This window comes from Coregonus clupeaformis, chromosome 12, assembly GCF_020615455.1.
Source record: "Coregonus clupeaformis isolate EN_2021a chromosome 12, ASM2061545v1, whole genome shotgun sequence".
Taxonomy (NCBI): domain Eukaryota; kingdom Metazoa; phylum Chordata; class Actinopteri; order Salmoniformes; family Salmonidae; genus Coregonus; species Coregonus clupeaformis.
In genome coordinates, this window is record NC_059203.1 from 18,457,771 (window position 1) to 18,484,679 (window position 26,909).

The following is a 26,909-nucleotide window of genomic DNA, read 5'->3' on the forward strand; positions in this document are numbered from 1 at the left end:
GATTTTGGGTGGCATTGGGAAACCCAGGCAAGGTAAAAATCCTTGAGCTTCAAGTCAAAACTATACATCTGATAATAGCTGGGCCGGGCTGTTGTAGAATCACAGTTGTCATGGTTGCCCTAGGTGCTAATATTAGCTACCGATAATGTCAGCTTGTTTAGCCCTGACTGGGCTGGGTCTACCTACTTGGTTTACTGTTCCTTTCTGATCGAGGGAAAAATAGATCCTGTATTTCTATCTATCTATCTATCTATCTATCTATCTATCTATCTATCTATCTATCTATCTATCTATCTATCTATCTATCTATCTATCTATCTATCTATCTATCTATCTATCTATCTATCTATCTATCTATCTAAAACTATTAAAAACAAAAATAATAAAAGAAACAAAACATTTTTAAAACTAATTTCTAATAATTTTTTTGGCTAACTTTGTTATGCTCATCTTGTGTGAATAAGGATACAAATATACAATTAGTGTTAAAAGACAAACCTTATTGACTCCAAACACTGACCCACCACTGTGTTGTCTGTCTGTCTGGCCTCAGGGCTGGATGCAGGGCTGGCACAGATCCACATGATTATGTTGTTTTTGTTTTCATTCATAGAACTCTCTCTCTATTCAAAACCTTTTTGCCTGCAGTGTGTTTGTTTATTACGTTCTTGTATTATTCAAGATAAAATAACATAAAAAGAGTGCTGTTAAGCAAGTAGCTTGATTTCGGTTGAAGTCAGCCCCCCCCCCCCCAAAAAAAGAATCAAATACATAAAATAAAACAAAGCCCATTTAGTTTCAAACTGAGAAGAAGAAAAAAAAAGCACTGGGACAAGAGGGGCATGTCTTCCCAAACTAGCTGTACAGCTGTAGCCAATGAGACGATAAGAGACTGAATAGTGTCCTTGTTGTGGATACTGTTGCCGCAGTTACCACCTAGTTCTCCCTCCCTCCCATCTTTCCAACAACTTCAACTCAGACTCAATCAGATCACCCCAAAACCCTCCCAACCCAAAATCCAAAGTTTGTTCCCACTTTGTCCTCCTCCTCCCACCCCTTATTTCCAAACAGACAACACTGGATTGAGACCGTTACAAGTCCCCCTGCTTCCCTCCTCCTTCTCTGGAGGAGCCAGCTAACCTTAGGGTGGCACGTAGGGTGGCGGGGATCTGTAGGGGGTCATGTTCTTTGGACGAGATCCTTTACCTTCCATGGGGGCGGTGAAGGGGGGCGGGGGCTGGTAGGGGGGCGCGTTGGGGTCCTCGTCCCTCAGAGCCGTGTACTCACCCAGAAGGTCCTGGTTCAGGGGGGTGGTCTCTGGACTGGCCATGTTGGGGTACTCCGGCGGGGGCAGAGGGGGTTTCTCCTCCTGCAGGATGAGGGGCATGGAGGAGGACGGAGGGGGCTTGGAGTCGTCTAGCTCATCTGCGAAGATTATGGGCACCCCCTTCTTGATGAAGGTAGCCTGATCCTCGATGGTCAGCTTGCCCTTGCGCTTCTTGCGGTAGCAGATCATGGCGATGATGCCGGCGATCAGCAAGATGGCCGCCACCACCACGGCCGGGATCACCGTGTGGAGGTAGACGTCGTCCGTGCTCTGGCGTCCGGTGCCCAGCGCCGGCGTGACGGCCGGTGGGATAGGGATAGTGATTTCACCCGGCGGGACAAACATGTAGTTCCGGCAGGCACCCATTCCGTTGACCTTGATGCTGATGGGTATGAAGTCAGGTTCCATGGCGGAGATGAAGGTCTGGGAGGGCCTTCCCTGGGCATCGGAGATCCTCCTGGACATGGTCTGGATCTGCTCCTTGGGACAGGGGTTCTGCTGGAGGCTGTTGTTCGTCCATTCCACCACGATGGATCCCTTGGTGATGTTCCTCAGGGTGACCGTACTGCTGTTGCGGTCACCGAACGAGTACGCCAGCTTCTTGATGAGCAGGATCTTCTTGTGGATGTTGTTGGTCACCAGGCGAGGTTCTCCATGTAAGCGGGCCTGGAACAGGACCGGGGACTTATCGTTGGATGCCCAGCGGTTCACGCGGACCTCGAAGGCATCGATCGCATTCAGACCGCCCTTATCGGTGGCCTGCATGAAGTACTCGTGCTTCCCAACGTGATTTGAGTCTGGAAGACCGTACAGCAGCTGGCTTGTGCTATTAAACTGTATCCAGGAGTCGTCCGCGACAACTTCGTTGTGGTTCATCCTCAGGGTCAACCTCAGTTTGTCTGTCGTACCGTCCTCCTTGTCAAAGAATGTATCGGATGGGATCTTCACCTCAAAGTATGTGCCCACGAAGGCATTGACCTGATCGATGGGGTTGCGGAGATCTGGTTTCTCGTTTCTTGGGTCAGGCACGATGGACGAAGGGGTGGTGCGTCTGGCTGGTTTGGCAGTGGTGGTCTTGGGTTCCCTTGGCATCGGAGTGGTCTTCGGTCTCTTTGGTTTCTTGGTTGGCTTTCTGGTGGCGACTGTGGTGGGTGGAGGGAGTGTCGGAGTGGCTTCCACAACGGTATGCCTGGTCATGGTGGGTTGAATGGAGATGGTACTAGTGGACTCCATCACTCTGGTTGGCAGGGGTGCACCCTGAGTGGGAGTGTGGGCATAGGAGTCTCTGACACGGATCGTGGGCTTCATGGGCAAGGGCACAGGCCCTCTAATGGGTGGGGCAGAGCTGTCTGTGGGGGCAGCAATGGCAGGTGACGACAGGGTGGGTACAATGCGAACAGGGGGCTCGACAACAGACGTTGGGGGAAGCACAGCTAGAACAGGGGTAGGGGTATTGTTGAGCTGGCGCCTCACTCGTTTGGGGATATGAGGCTTCTTGTTGGCGATGTGCCAACCGACCACAGGGTATCCCAGCTGAGCAGACATAGTGCCTTCTTTCGCCGGCGCCTGGACGCTGCTGATGTTGGGGACATTACTCTGGTCTAGGGAACATCCTAGCTTCCAGGATAACAGGGCTCCGTTCTCCACCACCTTTTTGGCATTTCCTGGTCCGGCCATGAAGGCGGACATGTCGAACAATCTGTTGTTGACCACGGGAAGTATCTTCATGTGCTGGAGCGCCACGCCAGAGAACTTCTTCATCTTGCCCAGCAGCTCCACCCTCTGCCTGGAGCTCATCTTGGTGAGGTCGGCGTCTAGAATCACAGTGAGCACCGTCACCGGTTCCTCTGTGCCGCAGACGAACGGCTGGACCTCATTGTTGGACGCCGACTGGATGGCAAGCTGGATCGGGTCGGTGTCGGCGTGTTCCTCTGGGTGCACCTCGATGGAGAAGATGTCCTGGCTGCCGTTGGATGTGGAGACGGTGATGTAGTGGACACCCTTGTCCTCCTCCAGCGGTAGACCCTGTAGGACGTTGCTCTTCCAGTCCCAGTGAAGCCATGTTGGTAGCGTCTCCTTGCCTGACTCAGTTATCTGGAAGAAAACAAAGATAAACAGATTTGATAAAGTCTCTCTTGTTTTGATGAATAATTTAAGATATAATACAAGAAAACAACAACAACAACATGCAAAATAATAATTTTTACGGCCACTACATTTACCATTTCTGTTCTACTCACAGCATTACTGTTTCTTTGATGATACAGCTTGTTTACAATTCATTATGATACAGAAGAAGAAAGAATAGGAGATCAAGTCTTGGCTTGTTTTGATCTGTGTGGTTCATAAATACAATTTGGGTAAAAATTGGATGTTTTTAAAACAGCTATTGCGCAAAACAAATCTATAAATGTTGATGCAATCATTATAAATGTTGTACACCGCTGTTACTGGTGTTTTACTTCACGCAACTTATACTTTCAGATTAGTGCAAAACTAGGTTTCTTGACACTTTTAAAGGTGAGACAGAGTGCACGAATTCAACATGAAACTGTACATCAAATCTCTTCCATATAAGATACGGATTGTTTTAGACACGATCAATGAAAATAGGACTATATTGAATTTAGCCATTGGTGCATGACACCCATAGGCATGTTATTTAGATGTTGCCTAAGCTACAGTATACCATCACAAATAAGACTTGGGATACGCAACAAGGGGGACTGTATTTTTTTTACACATTGTCTAAAACAGCAAGAGCTTAGGCATTATATTCGTTCCAGGAATCTGACAGAGAAATAAATCACAGGGGAATGACAAAGCATTCCAAAAAAATATATATATATAAAAAAAATAAAACGAATGCGTCCTCTGCTTCCCTTCTACCCCAACCAACAAGTTAATTTTGCGGATGATAAATGGTATAGTTGATAAATTATGTAGAGCCCAGCGTTCCCAAGATGGATCATTAATGGTCTAACCAGTACACAGCCATCACCAGGGACAGGAAACAGCATCTGGGCTTTTTACAGCGTTCAGTCCCTCCTGCTTTCAGACACACACAAGAGCACAGGCGAACGCAGACGCACACACGCGCACAGACACAAGGAAGCAAGTACACTTGCACGCACATACGCAACTGACGCACATGAACACATAGGCCTAAACACACGCGTTCCCTCCCTCCCCCACTTCATCCATTAACCCTCCTCCACCTCCTACCGCTGCATCACAGAAACTTTGACAACTATGGTGATGAGTAATGTGGTGATGTATCCAAAAGCCTTTGGCCGATATCACCAGGAGATGATGAGATGACGTCTGTGTGTGTGTGTGTGTGTGTGTGTGTGTGTGTGTGTGTGATGATGATGATGAGTACACAGCAGTAGTACCCCCGTTCTCCCCACTTTAATAGTGAAGTTAATTAAACCAGGGAGGTTTTAATCTTATCAAAGACACTAACTGCTGTATCCCAAATGGCACCCTATTCCCTATATATTATATAGGGAATAGGGTGCCATTTGGATTGATTTCTGCTCATAGCCCCAAAACCCACTGTCAAACCCACTGTGACTATCAGCTTCTCTGACTATCAGCTTCTCTGACTATCAGCTTCTCTGACTATCAGCTTCTCTGACTATCAGCTTCTCTGATATCTAACACTGCGGAGGGGCGATGAGGGATCTACGACGTGACGGAGGAAAAAGAGGGAGAGATGGAGGAATGAGGACTAGATGAGTGAGGGGCGTCCAATCTCCCAAGGCATCTTAATCAACATCTAAGTATCTAAGACATCCATTAACTGTTTTGCGTTAATGATATCCTCGGCCCGATCTATCCGCACCATCATCATTTAACGGATTTGATATTCAGTATCCGCCTAGGAGGAAAAAGGCTCACATGGTCACAGCCGCGTCGATAGCCGTGTCGACAGGCAAACAGATAACATTCATATGGAAGGGAAGGATAGAAGCAGTGACTGACTTGGCATCTCTTTGTGATATGATGTGGTGAAGGACTTGAAACGTAGAGAGGGAGGGAAGGAGGGAGGGAAGGAGGGAGGGGCTAAAACAGGGGAGGGAAGGAGGGAGGGAGGGAGGGAGGGGCTAAAACAGGGGAGGGAAGGAGGGAGGGAGCGAGTTATTGGCACAGCTGATTATTTCCACTGGAAAATGAAAGTGAAGGAGAGGGAAGAGAGGGAGGCCGTTAGACTGGCAGATAGGCAGGCAGACAGGCAGTAGGATATTTATGAGACACTAGTCCAGCCCATTTTAAACTGTTAAACATTTATATCACTCGATTCTATTGCTGTTCAGCAGTAGAGCGATAGTATTATACCCTGCTGTTCAGTCCTGGAACACACCCTTTCATGTTGTACTTTCCAATGTGAGAAACCGTGGATCATGGACAACTATAAATATCTAGGTTGTGTCTGGAAATAGTCTGATGATGTCAATACTGCCATTCCAGAATAATAAAAACTCCCTGTGATGGTAATAGAGGGCAATTTCAGAAAACATTGTAGTGATCTATTCATATACACAATGTGAACTATTCACACTCACTCACTCACTCAATCAATCATTCACACACACACACACACACACACACACACACACACACACACACAACATCACACACACACAAACACAAACACACACACACACACAGCTCATTCCTAGTTAACTGAAAAATATTTGTGCAGATGGTGATAGAGCTATACTACTGAGGAGACAGAGAGAAAGAAAGAGAGAGAGAGAGAGAGAGAGAGAGAGAGAGAGAGAGAGAGAGAGAGAGAGAGAGAGAGAGAGAGAGAGAGAGAGAGAGAGAGAGAGAGAGAGAGAGAGAGAGAGAGAGAGAGACTATCTACTTCACTTGCTCTGGCACTGTTAACATACATTTCCCATGCCAATAAAGCCCTTAAATTGAATTGAATTGTATTGAATTGAATTGAATTGAGAGAGAGAGAGAGAGAGAGAGAGAGAGAGAGAGAGAGAGAGAGAGAGAGAGAGAGAGAGAGAGAGAGAGAGAGAGAGAGAGAGAGAGAGGGAGAGGGAGAGGGAGAGGGAGAGAGAGACAGAGAGAGAGTCCCCCAGTTCACTAGTTTCCCTCTCCCTCAGGTCACTCAACAACATTTGCTTGCAGTTACACTAATAAATAGTAATTCAGAAGGAGATAGAGGAGAATATGGGCTTAGTTCAACTCCTGTAGTGTTGAAGAGAGGGACAACATGGAAGGAGAAGATGGGCTTAGTTCAACTCCTGTAGCGTTGAGGAGAGGGACAACGTGGAAGGAGAAGGGAGAGAAAGAAAAGCTACTGAAGACTTTAGACACACACAGAATAATAGTGGGTTATAAGTGGTCTGTGTCCTGTTCTCTGCTAGCTGGCCCTGTCACTGAAATTGTTCCAAAATGGCACACTATTCCCTATTTAGTGCACTAGTTTTGACCAGGGTCCATAGGTCTCCGGTCAAAGTAGTGCACTATTTAGGGAATAGGGTGCCATTTGTGACACAGCCACAGAGTGAACTAAGATGACTGGAGTAAACTAAACTCCCCTTCCTTCAGACCCACAGACTAATGCTGCTTCGCCTCAGGAATGACTCACTGTCAGTGAAACTCTTTCTGTTCTGCTCTGTTGTGTTCTGTACAGAGAGAGAAAGACAGAGAGAGAGAGAGAGAGTGTGTACACATAATATACTTCACTCTAAGAGTGATCGCATCAACGTCAATACAGATTGTCAAACAGCTATGGAGCAGATAAATAACAAATAAATAAAGAATTGAACTAGATGTACTTTCATTTGTGATGCAAGAAAGTGGAAGTGGAAGGAGGTTTACCACAAGAACATCCAAGGACACATACACACGTCACCCCATAACAAGTCAGATATCACTCACTAGCTCCCTCTAGTGCAGGGGTCCAACAGGTCGATCTAGTGCCCTCTAGTGCAGGGGTCCAACAGGTCGATCCTCTGTAGCTCAATTGGTAGAGCATGGCGCTTGTAACGCCAGGGTAGTGGGTTCTATCCCCGGGACCACCCATACGTAAAAATGTATGCACACGTGACTGTAAGTCGCTTTGGATAAAAGCATCTGCTAAATGGCATATTATAGTGCCCTCTAGTGCAGGGGTCCAACAGGTTAATCCCACTTTCAGTAGCTCCAAACAATTTTGAAAGTATACTGAGTTTTACGCAACATGCAACAATTTCAAAGATCTTGCTGAGATACAGTTCATATAAGGAAATCAGTCAATTGAAATAAATTAATTAGGCCCTAATTTAAGGATTTCACATGACTGGGCAGGGGCGCAGCCATGGGTGGGCCTGGGAGGGCATAGGTCCACCCACTTGGGAGACAGGCCCACCCCACCCCCCCACCCCCTCAGACGACCCCGCAGGTGAAAAAGCCGGATGTGGAGGTCCAGGGCTAGCATGGTTACACGTGGTCTGCGGTTGTGAGGCCGGTTGGACGTACTGCCAAATTCTCTAAAACGACATTGGAGGCAGCTTATGGTAGAGAAAGTAAACATTACATTCTCTGGCAATAGCTCTGGTGGACATTCCTGCAGTCAGAAAACAATTTGTTTGTTTTCTTCCAGACCTAAAATAAAAGGTATTCAGATGTGATTTAACCATTGATATACAGAACATCCAAGTTTTTTGTTCGTCTATGAAAATGGAATGAAAAACAAAATCTAAAACCCGGAAAAATAAAACTGAGAAAATATAATTTGGGAAAATATAAAACAGAATTTGGGGAAAAAATCATAGATTTTATAAGGCCCCCTTAGAGTTGCTTATTAACCACTATATTACCAGCTCTATTGACAGAACACATAATGCACTACTTTCTTTTGTACACTAAGGACCCGGGGACGAGTTGCAGGGTAGAGGAGAAGAGAAGAATGTGCCTATTTGAAAGCTAGAAAGAAATTAGCAGCTTGCGACTACACCCTAAAAGGTCTCACCAAGACTGGCTAGGACTACATAACACCAGTGGTAGGTACCCTGCTTGGTTGCTATGCAGAGCGGAATCACAACTTAACAAATGAGAATGGATGGAGGGACGGAGGGAGGGACTCTATGACTGGTATGAGCCACTCCGGATGGAATTATTTGACTACATCTGACCAGAGAACTGAGAGACTCAAATCTTCCTCCCATTTGTATCTTGGGTCCTTCATCCATCCTACTAATACAAGTTTTCCGCTGCCACATTGCCAAGCCTAATTGGGTTTCAGTGCGAGTCTTTTTGTGTCCGAATGGGAGGGGTTTCAGGGAAACAGAGAGAGAAAGTCCTGCTGCCTGGTTGCCATCGCTGGAGAGGGGGGAGCAGCAGTGGAATACACAGTGGAAAGGAAAACACAAAGCCACCGGGGAAGTCTAGACAACAGGGATATCTGTCTCCATTTATCAGAGACAGGCTGATTTCACTGTAACAGATCGACTTGCCAGGACAGTCAAAGCGAACTGAACATGTTTTTTTCTTTTTTGCATCTTTCTGAGCAGTTGAAAAGGAGCTTCAGAAACAGTTTGTATCTAGTGTTGCCGTGGGGCTGAAAACAACAAGAACCTCACAACATGAAGTTACATTTCTTTTTATTCCTTGCAATCTAAAGAAGCACTGCAACAATCACGCTTTAGTATACATTGAAGTAGTGTTAGTAGCCTACAAGTTCTTAGAATCATCTAGAGACTTCTATTGAGTCTATATGTTCTTAGAATCATCTAGAGACTTCTATTGAGTCTATATGTTCTTAGAATCATCTAGAGACTTCTATAGAGCCTACATGTTCTTAGAATCATCTAGAGACTTCTATAGAGCCTACATGTTCTTAGAATCATCTAGAGACTTCTATAGAGCCTATATGTTCTAGGCCACACTAGATGGCTGTGAGCTTATCCCTTATGGCCAACGCAATTATAGCAACTGTTGTACATACATAGGAGGCTACACAACTTCACTGTGTGAATTGTTATCCATTATATATAAAGACTACATACTACATGACCAAAAGTATGTGGACACCTGCTTGTCGAACATCTCATTCCAAAATCATGGGCATTAATATGGACTTGCTTCCATTTAGACATATGAGCATTAGTGAGGTCGGGCACTGATGTTGGGCGATTAGGCCTGGCTCACAGTCGGCGTTCCAATTCATCCCAAAGGTGTTCGATGGGGTTGAGGTCAGGGCTCTGAGCAGGCCAGTAAAGTTCTTCCACACCGATCTCAACAAACCATTTCTGTACGGACCTCTCTTTGTGCACGGGGGCATTGTCATGCTGAAACAGGAAAGGGCTTTCCCCAAATTGTTGCCACAAAGTTGGAAGCACAGAATCGTCTAGAATGTCATTGTATGCTGTATCGTTAAGATTTCCTTTCACTGAAATTAAGGGGCCTAGCCCGAACCATGAAAAACAGCCCCAGACCATTATTCCTCCTCCACCAAACTTTACAGTTGCCACTATGCATTGGGGCAGGTAGCGTTCTCCTAGCATCCGCCTAAACCAGATTCGTCCGTCGGACTGCCAGATGGTGAAGCGTGATTCATCACTCAAGGGAACGTGTTTCCACTGCTCCAGAGTCCAATGGCGGCGAGCTTTACACCACTCCAGCCAACGCTTGGCATTGCGCATGGTGATCTTAGGCTTGTGTACGGCTGCTCGGCCATGGAAACCCATTTCTCGACGAACAGTTATTGTGCTGACGTTGCTTCCAGAGGCAGTTTGGAACTCGGTAGTGAGTGTTGCAACCGAGGACAGACTATTTTTACGCGCTACACGCTTCAGCACTCAGCAGTCACTTTCTGTGAGCTTATGTGGCCTACCACTTCGTGGTTGAGCCGGTGTTGCTCCTAGACGTTTCCACATCACAATAACAGCACTTACAGTTGACCGGCGCAGCTCTAGCAGGGCAGAAATTTGACGAACTGACTTGTTGGAAAGGTGGCATCCTATGACGGTGCCACGTTGAAAGTCACTGAGCTCTCCAGTAAGGCCATTCTACTGCCAATGTTTGTCTATGGAGATTGCATGGCTGTGTGCTCTATTTTATACACCTGTCAGCAACGGGTGTGGCTGAAATAGCTGAATCATCCACTAATTTGAAGGGGTGTCCACATACTCTTGTATATATAGTGTACCTTTCAAAAAAGCCACAGTTTCAAGGATTATCTACACATACTGAGCAGCTCATGTTATATACAGAAGCGCGCTACACGGCAGACCAATCCGAACTCATCTCTCGGCATGTGCAGCCCATCCATTATGTCAACCAATCATGGCTAGCGGGAAGGTTCCTGTCTTTTTCTGTGGCTAAACCAACTATCTAACTAATTAGAATCCACTAATTTGAAGGTTGTGTCGCCATACTGCAGAATACATAGAGTACACTGAGTGTACAAAGCATATTAGAACACCCTCCTAATATTGAGTTGCACCCTCCCCCCTTTTGCCCTCAGAACAGCCTCAATTCGTCGGGGCATGGACTCTACAAGGTGTCAGAAGTGTTCCACAGGGATGCTGGCCCATGTTGTCTCCAGTGCTTCCCACAGTTGTGTCAAGTTGACTGGATGTCCTTCGGGTGGTGGGACCATTCTTGATACACACGGGAAACTGTTGAGCGTGAAAAAAAACCCAGCAGCGTTGCAGTTCTTGACACACTCAAACTGGTGCGCCTGGCACCTACTACCAGACCCCTTTCAAAGGCACATTCACCCTATGAGTGGCACACATATTCAATCCATGTCTCAATTTTCTCAAGGCTTAAAAATCCCTCTTTAACCTGTCTCCTCCCCTTCATCTACACTGATTGAAGTGGATTTAACAAGTGACATCAAATAAGGGATCATGGCTTTCACCTGGATTCACCTGGTCAGTCTATGTCATGGAAAGAGCAGGTGTTCTTAATGTTTTGTACACTCAGTGTAGATATGACATGTTTAAATCAAATACTTGTTTATCACACGCAAGAAAGCATGTACGCAAGCGAGCAAGAATGTGTACATACACACACACACACATCATGCATCTCTGATTTTACACCATAAAAAGCATTAACCTACCATTAGACCAACGGTAACCTAGAACTGAAATGTTCTTGACGTTGGCTTTACTCTACAGCTTTAATACCTGTGTGCAGGCTTTTCATCGGAGTGGTGCGTTGCTCCAAAATGCCCTGTTTGTCTCAACACATTCCTGTGAGCGGGCAGAGAGTGTTTGTTTGTTTGTGTGTGTGTGTATGTATGTGTTCATTCCTGTGAGCGGGCAGAAAGTAGTGAGAAATAATCACTTTCTAGAGTAAATAGTGTGGAGGAAATGAATGGCTGTACACCACCCTGTGTATGTGTGTGTGTGTGTGTGAGTCTGTGTGTGTTGTGATGTCACGAGAGGCTGTGTCCTGGAGGGACGTTACATCCCCCTGAGGTGGCTGCAAACCCAGACAGCTATGGCTCCATCTGCTGGTATGGTCGGGAACTCCACCCCTCTATGGCCAATCTTCCCACGCAGCTGAAACAAATGAGGAGCTGATGAGCTGAAGGTTTGGGAAGGGAAGAGACACAGTCTCCAACCTGGGCTCTCGGGAGGACAAGAGTGCTGCACGTCCACTTCCATGAGGAATATAAGGATTTGGAGATACTTACCTTTGGGAAATACTCACCTTTGGATATATGCACCGGTGGAAATACGTGAGAGACATTTGGAAGGACTTTTTGCTGGGTTGGCCACTAGCTGCAACGTGGACTACAGTAAGGCTGGGGAAAAGTTATCTGAGCGAGTGAGAATTGTGATTTTGGATGTGGAAGAGACATCCCTGAACTGTTAACCCTTAAAGAGCCACAAGAGAACAGAATTTTGTTATATTTTCGTTAATTTCCCAAGACCTATAATAAAATCCTTGTTTTGTTTGAACCTTGTCTCCTTGCACTACTTGAGCAACCCCGCTGAAAGCTGTGTAGCCTCTCGTGACGTCACAGATGGTGGAGAATGCGGGCACGCTCAAGCGTTAATAGTGCATGTCAGAGGAGGAGACCGAAGGTTTGATCACCCAGTTTTCCAAGTTGGCCGTAGGCTCCCCGCCGACTGAAATGGAGGACATATTGAAAGCCCTTGTTGCTGGCCAGCAAGCCCAGATGCAAGCAAACGTGGCTCTCTTGGAGGAGCAAAAGAAAGCCAACCTTCTGAAGGCAGAGGAATTGCAGTTGCAGAGACAGAGGGTGGTCCAAAATACCCGCCCAATAAAGGCAAGTGACTTTATATCTAAGATGGGAGCTACCGATGACATTGAGGCATACCTGCATGCATTTGAGGCCACGGCCACTAGGGAAGCCTGGCCCAAGCAACAGTGGGTTGGTCTGTTAGCCCCCTTTCTAACCGGGGAATCGCTGAATGCTGTCCGGGACCTGGACCCTGACCAGGTTACTGACTATGATGCCCTGAAGTCTGAGATCCTCAGCAGATATGGACTCACAAAGTTTGGTATGGCCCAGCGCTTTCACAGCTGGACCTTCCAACCAGACCAACCTCCTCGGGCGCAGATGCATGAACTTGTCCGAATCGCAAGGAAATGGCTGGATCCGCAGAGGAATACAGCAGCGGCGGTGGTGGAGGCCGTTGTGGTGGATCGTTACCTACGCGCCCCTGCCTTATGAGGCAAAACGGTTCATCAGTCAACAGGCCTTGACCACGGCTGATCTGACCGTGGAAGCTGTGGAAAAGTACCAGGCCACAGCGGAGATGCTGAATGCTTCCCGAAAAGACCCCAGGAGTGCGGCCCCACCACAAATGGGAAGAACCCGTCCAAAGGACCCCAAGGTCTCGAACCCAGCCACGTCAGGACTTATCCCGGCTCCAGGGGGAGCCAGAAACCAGGCGGGTCCAAGAAGAGTACACCAGGAGGGGGAAACTCGACAGTGTTACCGGTGTGGGGAGATGGGACATATCTCCTGGCAGTGTGGGAAACCAGCCGATGAACCTATGCCCACTGCGGAGTCCTCCAGCTCAGCACCCACACACCGTTTTGCCTCGCTCTTGGGAGTCGTAGATGGCGGCCCAGATCGACCCCCACCTGCCCGGTAACTGTGAATCACCATGATGTGGAGGCCTTACTGGATTCTGGTAGCCGGGCCACCCTGGTGCGTAAGGATTTGGTGGGCCCAACGTGTCTGACCCCCGGGGAAAGTCCTCCCAGTTTGCTGTGTCCATGGGGACACCAGAGAATACCCCATTACTGAACTTACAATGACCAGCACACGGGGAACCATACACACGACGGCGGGGGTGGTTGATTCCCTCCCCGTCCCTGTCCTAATTGGACGAGACTGCCCAGCCTTTTACCCACTCTGGGAGAGTCTCAGGAGAGGATAACCCGAGTACCTCGGAAACGGAGAGGCAAGACTCATCCTGGGAAGGCTCCGGTGCAATCCTCCGAGTTACTCACTCCCGCCCGGGCTCTGATAGGGATGGCAGGTGCCCAGACCGACACAGAGACGGAGCTACAGAATCTGGACAAAGAACTGTCTGGTCTGAAGGGGACCGCTGAGAGGTATCGTTTGTTAAAGCAACAGTTAGACATGAAGACAGAAGAGTTAGATATCCTCCAGGCTAAACTCCAACAGAGCTCCTTCCATAAGCAACAGGAGGAGCTGGAGATGCTGCGCAGGACCATCGAGGAGTGTGAGGAGACCCTGCGCAGTAGTAAGGAGGTCCAGAAGAAGGCAGAGGAGAAGTACAAGGTGTTGAAGAACAAGATGAAGAATGCGGAGGCAGAGAGAGAGAAGGAACTGAAAGCTGCTCAACAGAAGCTAAACTCTGCTAAAACCAAGGCTGATGCGTTCAGTAAGAAACTCAAGGAGAGACAACAGGAGGCTGAGTCCCTGGTCCTAGAGTTGGAGGAGTTGAAGAGAGAGCAGTCTGGCAAGCACCACGGCAATGCGGACGCCCTCTCCCGGCGTGATGCCTTCTTCGCTGCCTTTACCCGACGAGGACGTCGGTCCCGAGGAGGGGGATGTGTGATGTCACGAGAGGCTGTGTCCTGGAGGGACGTTACATCCCCCTGAGGTGGCTGCAAACCCAGACAGCTATGGCTCCATCTGCTGGTATGGTCGGGAACTCCACCCCTCTATGGCCAATCTTCCCACGCAGCTGAAACAAATGAGGAGCTGATGAGCTGAAGGTTTGGGAAGGGAAGAGACACAGTCTCCAACCTGGGCTCTCGGGAGGACAAGAGTGCTGCACGTCCACTTCCATGAGGAATATAAGGATTTGGAGATACTTACCTTTGGGAAATACTCACCTTTGGATATATGCACCGGTGGAAATACGTGAGAGACATTTGGAAGGACTTTTTGCTGGGTTGGCCACTAGCTGCAACGTGGACTACAGTAAGGCTGGGGAAAAGTTATCTGAGCGAGTGAGAATTGTGATTTTGGATGTGGAAGAGACATCCCTGAACTGTTAACCCTTAAAGAGCCACAAGAGAACAGAATTTTGTTATATTTTCGTTAATTTCCCAAGACCTATAATAAAATCCTTGTTTTGTTTGAACCTTGTCTCCTTGCACTACTTGAGCAACCCCGCTGAAAGCTGTGTAGCCTCTCGTGACGTCACAGTGTGTATGTCTATGTGTGTGTGTCTGTGTGTGTGTGTGGGGGGGGTGTGTGTGTGTGCGTGTGTGTGTGTTTGTGTGTGAAAAGTGAGTCTCTTCTCTTCAGAAAGTGCTTAGTGTTAGCATTCTACTAGCCCAGCTGTCAGGGTCTATTTTCACAATCTGCACAAAGGGCTCATGGTTTGGTGTTTGGTACTGGGTACTTTAACATGCGTTTGACAGGGCAGAAAGGATCCTGTGAATATAGGACTACACCCTCAGCCTGAGAGACTCAGAGAGTTATCATGGGACGAGGCAACACAGTGCTGGAATAAGTGCTGGGGTCATGCATTTCAAACAGTTGGCATGTCTCACACTCAACTCTGTGGCTGTAGCTTGAATTGAATGGCTCTCTGTGGCTGTAGCTTGAATTGAATGGCTCTATGTGGCTGTAGCTTGAATTGAATTGCTCTCTGTGGCTGTAGCTTGAATTGAATGACTCTCTGTGGCTGTAGCTTGAATTGAATGGCTCTCTGTGGCTGTAGCTTGAATTGAATGGCTCTCTGTGGCTGTAGCTTGAATTGAATGACTCTCTGTGGCTGTAGCTTGAATTGAATGGCTCTCTGTGGCTGTAGCTTGAATTGAATGGCTCTCTGTGGCTGTAGCTTGAATTGAATGGCTCTCTGTGGCTGTAGCTTGAATTGGATGGCTCTCTGTGGCTGTAGCTTGAATTGAATGGCTCTCTGTGGCTGTAGCTTGAATTGAATGGCTCTCTGTGGCTGTAGCTTGAATTGAATGGCTCTCTGTGGCTGTAGCTCCCCCCCCCTGACTGCAGCTCTCACATTCACCATGTTACTGGTATAGCTCATCTTCAACCCTGCTACACACACACACACATACACACATACACACACACACACACACACACACACACACACACACACACACACACACACACACACACACACACACACACACACACACACACACACACACACACACACACACACACACACACACACACACACACACACCCTCAGAGGTGTCAGTAGTGATTGGTGTGCTCTGCTCACCTTCGTGTTGCTGGTGTAGTCTGTCTTCACCGGGAACTTAATCTGAAACACCCGGCCCACCACAGCAGACGAGTCAGGGAACCCTGCCACTCCCCCTGCTCCTACTGCAGCCACCAACGGCTCCAGGGCCTCCACCGCTGCCTCCACCACCTGGAAGTCTGAGAGTATGGAGGAGTGCATGGAGGCCTCCAGCTCCCCGGGTCCGTCCAGCACCTCCACCGGTCCCTGAGCCTGGACCATGGCTACCAGGAGAGCCAGTAGCAGTAGCACACTGGTTCTGCTGCCCAGACCAGGCAATCCCGCTCCAGCCTCCTCCGCCGCTCGACACTCTCCTCTCTGTTTATTGCACATTCTTTGTCTCTTGTTAACTCTCTCTCTCTCTCTCTCACAAAGGAGAGGACAGCATGCACCCCAACCCCACACCGACAGACTCCCCGAGCCGACCTCCGCTTTTCTTTTCAATAAAGGCTCCTTCTCCTTCTCCTTTTGTTTTGTTTTACTCCTCTCCTTTCCTCCTGGTTCCCCTGTTCTTTTGTCAGAGCCTCTTCAGTGCTTTGTAGATCCCATTGTCAAGTCAGCCTTTGAGAAAGAGAAGAAACAGGGATTCATTAGGACTTTAAATACCAGGAGTCTTAAAACCGCCAGACTGTTCAATATTTAGAATCATCAACTTTAAAACGCCGTAATTCTCTCTCTCTCTCTCTCTCTCTCTCTCTCTCTCTCTCTCTCTCTCTCTCTCTCTCTCTCTCTCTCTCTCTAACACCTTAAAGTTCGGTTAACTCTCTGTAGTCTACACAAATCTCAATGTCAATAACATTCCAGGCAACAATGTGCAGGCTTCTGTATCGTCAGTTCACAAGTGTGTAGCTATAGCAACATAATCATATTATCATTCAAACTGAAAGAAACGACTTTCAACTGAAGGAGGAGAGGAGGAGAGGAGGGGAAGAGGGGAGGAGGACACAAAAACGCATCACTCTCTCTCGCTCTCTCTCTCTCTCTTTCCTCACCATCTCCCCCTCTCTCCCTCTCTCTCTCTTTTTCCTCACCATCTCTCTCCCCCCACCCTTCTCTCTCTCTCTCTCTCTCTCTTTCCTCACCATCTCCCTCCCCCTCTCTCTCTTTCTCTCTTTGAATTCCCCAAACTGCCAGAACAGCCCTATCATCCACTCTGCAGGGAGCGACCACTGCCCCTGCCTCCCTCTGATTGACTAGTGGAACGTGGTGAGATGGGGTCAGCCCACAATACTAGCCCAGCTGAACTGAAGCCTTTCTTTGGAGTGCTGGGATGAATGAATGCATCCTCCATTGTCTGGGGCCTGGCTGGTAAGCTGAACTCAGGGTTGTTATTCATACATGTCTTTTCATGGGGGAAGAGAGAGAGAGAAAGAGTAAGGGAGGGCACTGCAGAGAGGAGGAGAGGATGTGTATAGAAGGCTAGAGGGTGTGTGGGGGGGCAACTATCTGTATAGAGAGAGAGAGAGAGAGAGAGAGAGAGAGAGAGAGAGAGAGAGAGAGAGAGAGAGAGAGAGAGAGAGAGAGAGAGAGAGAGAGAGAGAGAGAGAGAGAGAGAGAGAGAGAGAGAGAGAGAGAGAGAGAGAGAGAGAGAGAGAGAGAGAGAGAGAGAGAGAGAGAGAGAGAGAGAGAGAGAGAGAGAGAGAGAGAGAGAGAGAGAGAGAGAGAGAGAGAGAGAGAGAGAGAGAGAGAGAGAGAGAGAGAGAGAGAGAGAGAGAGAGAGAGAGAGAGAGAGAGAGAGAGAGAGAGAGAGAGAGAGAAAGAGAGAGAGAGAGAGAGGGGGGAGAGAGAGAGAGAGAGAGAGAGAGAGAGAGAGAGAGAGAGAGAGAAAGAGAGAGAGACAGAGAAAGAAAACGTGACTGACCCAAAATGAAGAAAATCCTTGACTATGTACAGACTCAGTGAGCATAGACTTGCTATTGAGAAAAGTCGCCGTAGGCAGACCTGGCACTCAAGAGAAGACAGGCTATGTGCACACTGCCCACAACATGAGGTGGAAACTGAGATGCACTTCCTAACCTCCTGCCAAATGGATGACCATATTAGAGACACATATTTCCCTCAGATTACACAGACCCACAAAGAATTTGAAAACAAATCAAACATTGATTATCTCCCATATCTGTTAGGCGAAATACCGCAATGTGCAATCACAGCAACAAGATTTATGGCCCGTTGCCATGAGAAAAGGGCAACCAGTGAAGAACAAACACCATTGTAAATACAACCCATATTTATGTTTATGTAATTTCCCTTTCATACACTGCATGACCAAAAGAATGTGGACACCTGCTCGTCGAACATCTCATTCCAAAATCATGGGCATTAATATGGAGTTGGTCCCACCTTTGCTACTATAAAAGCCTCCACTATTCTGGGAAGGCTTTCCACTGGAGTTGAGGTCAGGGCTCTGTGCAGTCCAGTCAAGTTCTTCCCCAAACTGTTGCCACAAAGTTTGAAGCACAGAATCGTCTACAATGTCATTGTACGCTGTAATATTAACATTTCCCTTCACTGGAACTAAGGGGCCTAGCCCGAACCATGAAAAACAGTCCCAGACTATTATTCCTCCTCCATCAAACTTTACAGTTGGCACTATGCATCGGGGCAGGTAGCGTTCTCCTGGCATCCGCCAAATCCAGATTAGTCCGTTGGGCTCCCAGATTGTGAAATGTGATTCATCACTCCAGAGAACGCGTTTCCACTGCTCCAGAGTCCAATGGCGGCAAGCTTTACACCACTCCAGCCGACACTTGGCATTGTGCATGGTGATCTTAGGCTTGTGTGCGGCTGCTCGGCCATGGAAACCCATTTCATTAAGCTCCCAACAAATAGTTATTGTGCTGACGTTTCTTCCAGAGTTAGTTTGGAACGTGGTAGTGAGTGTTGCTCCTAGATGTTTCCACTTCACAATAGTAGCACTTACAGTTGACCGAGGCAGCTCTAGCAGGACAGACATTTGACGAACTGACTTGTTGGAAAGGTGGCATCCTATGACCGTGTCACGTTGAAAGTCACTGAGCTCTTCAGTAAGGCCATTCTACTAACAATGTTTGTCTATGGAGATTGCACGGCTGTGTGCTCTATTTTATACACCTGTCAGCAACGGCTGTGGCTGAAATAGCCGAATCCACTAATTTAAAGGGGTGTCTACATACTTTTATATATATAGAGTACTTCAACTATTTGCACTTTGTTACAACACTGTACATAGCCAATAATATAACATTTGAGGGAGAGGAGAGGGGGGAGGGAGGGAGAGGGAGGGAGAGGAGGGAGTGGGAGGATAGGGAGGAGAGGGGGGAGTGGGAGGAGAGGGAGGGAGAGGGGAGGGGGAGGGAGGAGAGGGAGGGAGAGGGGGAGGGGGGAGGGGGAGGAAGGGAGGGAGAGGGAGGGAGCAGGAGGGAGAGGGAGAGGGAGGGAGAGGGGTAGGGTGAGGGAGGGAGGGAGGGAGGGAGGGAGAGGAGGGAGTGGGAGGATAGGGAGGGAGAGGGGGGAGTGGGAGGAGAGGGAGGGAGAGGGGGAGGGGGGGAGGGGGAGGAAGGGAGGGAGAGGGAGCGGGAGGGAGAGGGAGGGAGAGGGGTAGGGTGAGGGAGAAAACAGGTGGAAAGGAGATAGAGGGAACAATAGAGAGGGAAGGAGAGAGGTGAGAGAGAGGGCCAGAGGCTCTAGGGGGTTGATCATTCCCCAGAGGAGAGGAGAAAGAGATTTAGCCTAAACCTAACAGTCCTTTCTAAACAACATGAAAATGGTTGCTAAGCCCACTAGAATCCTATGTTGTTTCCTAAGCACTGTTAAGGCCACCAGTTTACTGCACGTAGCCATGTTTCCTAAGCACTGTTAAGGCCACCAGTTTACTGCACGTAGCTAATCAACGGACTGCAAATATTCAATTTTACATCAGGTTAGAAACCGTGCTGACTCAAAGAAAATACTAGCAAAAAAACTTTATTTTGGGCAGAAAGCGATACATACTACTAATGAATAATACCTATTATCAAAGAAAACAACCACCAAGAAGTAGCCTCTTCTGTGAACCAAATCGCTAAAAAATGCAAGATGGCTGCAGTGAAAACTTTTGCCCCCTGTTATTGAGGTGGAACCTATGCTTTGAAGTTGGAACTATACAGCATTCCACAATCAGAATCCCCTGGCTGACCCTTATCACCTGTCATTGTTGACTGACAAGCAGGCTACGGTGGTCATCAAGATACAAACCCATTCTCCTCCTTCAGAAAGCCCATCCAGTATTCAGCCTGATGGAACAGGGACTTCAAAAATCCGCATCCCAAATGGCACCCTACTCCCGATGTAGTGCACTACGATCAGAGGTAGTGTACTATATAGTGAGCCATTTGGGATGCGGACCAGAACGGTCTCCTCTCTGGTAGACTGGCAGATAGATAAAGAGTTCCTTTCAGCACTCAGAGAAGTGAGGAGGGCTATTCAGAGGGTAAAAGGTCCTTCATCACATCGCTGCACTCCTCTCTTGATCAGCCGACCCGTCACCCAGGCACAAGGGGAGACCTGAGACCTTGTCGTCTAAATCGGGCAGAAAAGACCCAGTCAGTCCATCCGAGCGGCATCAATCAACCCTCCCCCAAAAACATTCAAAATGTTTCAAAGGATGCATCCAAAATGGCACCTTATATAGGAAATAGGGTGTCATTTGGGACGCACTCAGCCAGAGCCTGAACCTGAGCTGGAAACGGTTAGTTATGTTCTGGCGCAGGCCTGTGCAGGGGGCATTTAGTGGGGTCTGGACTGGATTGTAATGCATTGTCATCATGTCTATGACCCGTGATTGAAAGGGCATCCTGCTTGAGTCAAGTTAGTTTATTTAGATACCCATTAGTTCACCCGGGGACTAATCTCCCTGGCTTCCTATGTATAGGTCGCCGTTCTATACAGAGATTATAGAGGGTTATCAACGGTGTGTAAACCCAACATGCTCATCATGGACTAGACTTACTAGACCAGCACATCGTGGCACCAGAATAACTACTGCCATTCCCAGAGTATTTCTTGTGCAGAGAGGCTCAGTCTATCTCCAAACTATTTCAGACAGCATGAACATAACCTTGATGTAGCCTGTATAACAGTGCAGTGAGAAGGCGCCAAGATTAAAAACACCAGTCTTTGGTGGAGTTGGTGATATTAAAGTACTGTCACTCCTACTCTAAATTCCTTTTCTCAGGCTACTTCAGACTTCATATCTCCTCTGTCATAGATTAACACCCAATCTCCAATGCTTGAATGAATTTGTGTAAAACCAATAAAACAGACAACCAAGCCAACCCCAGTTGGTGCATAATGCACCATTTTTAATGCAGAGCTGCTGCTGCCCGAAGACAGAATGCAGAGTAGTGAATAACGGAACCCTTAAAGGGACAGTTCATCCTAAAACCAAAAGTTATCAGATATTTTTCGAGATAAGTCCACGTCCCAGGCCACCTGTGGTGCAGATCTACCCAGCTATGTTCTGGATCCTCTATCCAAAATCAATGGAAAAGATTAGCAGCATATCATTTTTAAACTATGAGCCTACTTCCCACAACACTAACCAAACTTGGCAGCAGCTAATGGGGGGGGATCCCTAATAAATACAAATTTAAAAAAAAAACTGCAACTGTGAATGTTGTGAAGTCTGGGGGAAGCATATAGTCTGAGGTAATCCATAGGAAACATGACATCAACAGACCTCTAGCCATCTCTATCACTAACTTTTCTACATAGCCTAGACTATTTACATGGGTGTCAGGCTGGTAGTAGACCACTGATGGTCCCAGATACTGTAGACGAGATGACACCACAGGGCTATTTTGGCAAGCCACCCCGTGACCCCATCCGCCATTGGGATTTCATAAACTACCCAGGGTTATCTGTTTATGTAGCTACCATGTTCGTCTAAGCAGACTGACTGACAGTCTGAATGGAGAATATCCAACTGCAGCTATCATATCATTGGTGGAATTCCTCTACTAGCCAATGAGAAAAGGCCTCTGTTGGTGTAGCATGCTGGTCTGAGCAGACCGAAAGACTGACAGACGGATATCCGACGGCCTTTCAACGTCCCCCACTAGACCCAGACACAGCTGATACCTCTGCTATTAATGGCAGCAGGCAGGCAGGCAGGCAGACTAGGGGGGAGAAGAGAGGAGCCAGAGAGTAGGGACTGGGAGGAATGGAGGGAGGTTAAAACAGGACCACATAGAGCGAATGTGGAAGACTGGGAGGGTTAGGCAGACTGGTGACAGCGCCAGGGAGGCTTGACGCTACAAAAACACCCAGACCTTGTCTTCAAGGGAGATTAGCCTAAATGCAAGGTTACTTTCCCAGATCCCGAGGCTACTCCTTGACTAAAAAGCACGCTCAATGGAGAATCTCCATTTAAAAATTGTTTTTAGTCCATAACTAGGCCTAAACTGAATCTGTGTCACGAAAATCAGCTCTTAACTCTACAGGACAATTTTAAATGGTTTTAGAAAACAACAAACACGGAAGGCTAAATCCTCCTCCTGATTCTACGAGGCATACAGTAAGAGGGTGGAGGAGGAGAGCATCCTTCCACCACGCGCGTGCGCACCATAATGTGGTGTGTATCTCCATGCCAAGAAACTTAATAACAAGCTATTCTTAGCAACACTCCAATGAGTCTGTGAATTATGAAGGAATAAATGGGAGAGGACGGAACAGGCGGCGTAACTTGGAACGTGGAAACACAAAACATAATAAATGAACACAGTTGGTGGCGGAACTGTGGGCTATAGGAACAACAGAACTGTGGGCTATAGGAACAACAGAACTGTGGGCTATAGGAACAACAGAACTGTGGGCTATAGGAACAACAGAACTGTGGGCTATAGGAACAACAGAACTGTGGGCTATAGGAACAACAGAACTGTGGGCTATAGGAACAACAGAACTGTGGGCTATAGGAACAACAGAACTGTGGGCTATAGGAACAACAGAACTGTGGGCTATAGGAACAACAGAACTGTCGGAACGACAACAGAATCTGGTGGAAACTGCTGCTCATCTAACTAAACTTTGTTTCCAACCTGTTGGGGGTGTGTTTGTGTGTCTTGGGGGGGGTTGGGTTTAAAAAAGCAGAAGACACATTTCCGGAGATTGTACAGAAAATGGATCAATAATGTATTATTTTTCTTCTTGTAATCATGGCTTTGATATGGGAGATTCAACATTCAACCTGCTCTGGTCTGTAAACAAGCTGGCCCTTATTCAACCTGACCTGTACATACCTAGGTCCCTGCATCAATACCCCGGCCCCCTCATTCCTCCTGTGTGAAAACATGAAGACTGGGGAAATGAAAATATGCTGCTTTGATACGGGAGATTCAACAACCTGCCCTGTAAATGAACCAAGGTTACTACAGGTCCCTATGTCAATACCCCGGTCCCCTCATACTTTCTGGACTGAAAACCTGAAGACAGGTTATTACAGGTCCCTATGTCAATACCCCGGTCCCCTCATACTTTCTGGACTGAAAACCTGAAGACAGGTTATTACAGGTCCCTGTGTCAATACCCCGGTCCCCTCATCCCTTTTGGCCTTTTGGACTGAAAACCTGAAGACAGGTTACTATAGGTCCCTGTGTCAATACCCCGGTCCCCTCATCCCTTTTGGACTGAAAACCTGAAGACAGGTTACTACAGGTCCCTGTGTCAATACCCTGGTCCCCTCATACTTTCTGGACTGAAAACCTGAAGACAGGTTATTACAGGTCCCTGTGTCAATACCCCGGTCCCCTCATCCCTTTTGGACTGAAAACCTGAAGACAGGTTACTACAGGTCCCTGTGTCAATACCCCGGTCCCCTCATCCATTTTGGACTGAAAACAGGTTACTACAGGTCCCTGTGTCAATAACCCGGTCCCCTCATCCCTTTTGGACTGAAAACCTGAAGACAGGGAACATGAAAATAAGGGTAATATTTGAGATGTGGATGTGACAGCCATCTTAACCTCCAGATTCAATAGGGTGTGACAGCCATCTTAACCTCCATATTCAATAGGATGTGACAGCCATCTTAACCTCCAGATTCAATAGGGTGTGACAGCCATCTTAACCTCCAGATTCAATAGGGTGTGACAGCCATCTTAACCTCCAGATTCAATAGGGTGTGACAGCCATCTTAACCTCCATATTCAATAGGATGTGACAGCCATCTTAACCTCCAGATTCAACAGGATGTGACAGCCATCTTAACCTCCAGATTCAATAGGATGTGACATACATCTTAACCTCCAGATTCAATAGGATGTGACAGCCATCTTAACCTCAAGCTTCAATAGGATGTGACAGCCATTTTATCCTCCAGATTCAATAGGATGTGACAGCCATCTTAACCTCCAGATTAAATAGGGTGTGACAGCCATCTTGACCTCCAGATTCAATAGGATGTGGCAGCCATCTTCACCTCCAGGCACAATATGATGTGGCAGTCATCTTGACCTCCAGATTCAATAGGATGTGGCAGCCATCTTGACCTCCAGATTCAATAGGATGTGGCAGCCATCTTGACCTCCAGATTCAATAGGATGTGGCAGCCATCTTGACCTCCAGATTCAATGGGAAGCTTTTGATTCAGAGCCTGAAGAGACTGAAGTTCAGACAGCTTGTGTTACTGAAGGCAGTGGACATTTATTAAATGCAGGGAGCAGGGATTGTGTTACTGCTATATAAACCCACATCCCACACCTTTCCCCTCCGACATTCACAAACACATGAGCTTGTTTAAAACACTTTGTTATTGGGGTAATGTAATATGACAGGGCTATCAAATAAAAACAAAAGCCTTTGGAGATGGAAGTAAAACAAGCAGTTTCCTCCCAACAGTCCAAATCTAGATCCTAGTAGGTCCAGTACACGTTTGTTTGATTTCTTATACATGAAACCTGGAGGGTTTGAACTTTGATATAGGGAAGAGAAAAAAAAAGGCTTTCCAAGAATGAAACATGCGTTTTCCAACAATCTAAACATGTTTTAATTTTTGATCCAACAGTCCAACATGCTGAGGCCCTACTACGCGTTTTGTTAAATTCCTCATAGGTCCTCGATGAGTCTCCATTGGTGGTTTAGGACATTGATATAAAATAGTCTACCCAGGCCTTTCGCTTTAAGACACTCACATTAGGTTTTAATGAGGCAAAGAAAAATGAACTGTGGGAAACAGTCTTGGGAATAGAGTTTCTGTACTGCGAACACAGCCAAACACGTGTCCACTTTGATTAAAGCTGGAGTAAAACTAGCAGTCAGCTCTTTCACTCCTCTCTGCCACAGTTATAGGACTCATGGGGGGTTGTGTAGTGTGTGTTTCTCTCTCTGCTGATGATCACTCTCCTCTTCACATCTCTGTAATTATATCACTGCAACACTGCAGGAGAAAAATACTGAAGGAAAACAATGAGGCATGGAAGGAAGGAAAAAATGCACTGATTGTTAAAATCCTCGGAATGGGAAGGTAACAGTGGATAATTACATTTAGCTGAATAAAACCCTCGGAATGGGAAGGTAACTGTGGATAATTACATTTAGCTGAATAAAGCCCTCAGAATGGGAAGGTAACTGTGGATAATTACATTTAGCTGAATAAAGCCCTCAGAATGGGAAGGTAGCTGTTGATAATTACATTTAGCTGAATAAAGCCCTCGGAATGGGAAGGTAACAGTGGATAATTACATTTAGCTGAATAAAGCCCTCGGAATGGGAAGGTAGCTGTTGATAATTACATTTAGTTGAATAAAGCCCTGGGAATGGGAAGGTAACTGTGGATAATTACATTTAGCTAAATAAAGCCCTCAGAATGGGAAGGTAGCTGTTGATAATTACATTTAGCTGAATAAAGCCCTCGGAATGGGAAGGTAGCTGTTGATAATTACATTTAGTTGAATAAAGCCCTGGGAATGGGAAGGTAACTGTGGATAATTACATTTAGCTGAATAAAGCCCTCAGAATGGGAAGGTAGCTGTTGATAATTACATTTAGCTGAATAAAGCCCTCAGAATGGGAAGGTAACTGTGGATAATTACATTTAGCTGAATAAAGCCCTCGGAATGGGAAGGTAGCTGTTGATAATTACATTTAGCTAAATAAAGCCCTCAGAATGGGAAGGTAGCTGTTGATAATTACATTTAGTTGAATAAAACCCTCAGAATGGGAAGGTAACTGTGGATAATTACATTTAGCTGAATAAAGCCCTCAGAATGGGAAGGTAACTGTGGATAATTACATTTAGCTGAATAAAGCCCTCAGAATGGGAAGGTAGCTGTTGATAATTACATTTAGCTGAATAAAGCCCTTGGAATGGGAAGGTAACAGTGGATAATTACATTTAGCTGAATAAAGCCCTCGGAATGGGAAGGTAGCTGTTGATAATTACATTTAGTTGAATAAAGCCCTGGGAATGGGAAGGTAACTGTGGATAATTACATTTAGCTAAATAAAGCCCTCAGAATGGGAAGGTAGCTGTTGATAATTACATTTAGTTGAATAAAACCCTCGGAATGGGAAGGTAAGTGTGGATAATTACATTTAGCTGAATAAAGCCCTCAGAATGGGAAGGTAGCTGTTGATAATTACATTTAGCTGAATAAAGCCCTCGGAATGGGAAGGTAGCTGTTGATAATTACATTTAGCTGAATAAAGCCCTCAGAATGGGAAGGTAACTGTGGATAATTACATTTAGCTGAATAAAGCCCTCGGAATGGGAAGGTAGCTGTTGATAATTACATTTAGCTGAATAAAGCCCTCGGAATGGGAAGGTAACAGTGGATAATTACATTTAGCTGAATAAAGCCCTCGGAATGGGAAGGTAGCTGTTGATAATTACATTTAGCTTAAAAACGCCCTTGGAATGGGAAGGTAACTGTGGATAA

General features: G+C 46.8%; 1 protein-coding gene across 1 annotated transcript in view; it reads right to left on the reverse strand.

Moving 5' to 3' along the window:
* Positions 1-352: 352 nt before the first annotated feature.
* The window catches only part of dag1 (dystroglycan 1), a 68,322-nt gene continuing 41,765 nt past the window's right edge, over positions 353-26,909 (reverse strand). Inside the window, exons 2-3 of the mRNA XM_041891902.2 lie at positions 15,997-16,575; positions 353-3,421 (exon numbers count right to left, since the gene is read on the reverse strand). Of these exons, the coding sequence (XP_041747836.2) occupies positions 1,142-3,421; positions 15,997-16,347 (2,631 nt within the window). The 5' untranslated portion in view covers positions 16,348-16,575 and the 3' untranslated portion in view covers positions 353-1,141. The remainder of the gene's footprint in view (positions 3,422-15,996; positions 16,576-26,909) is intronic.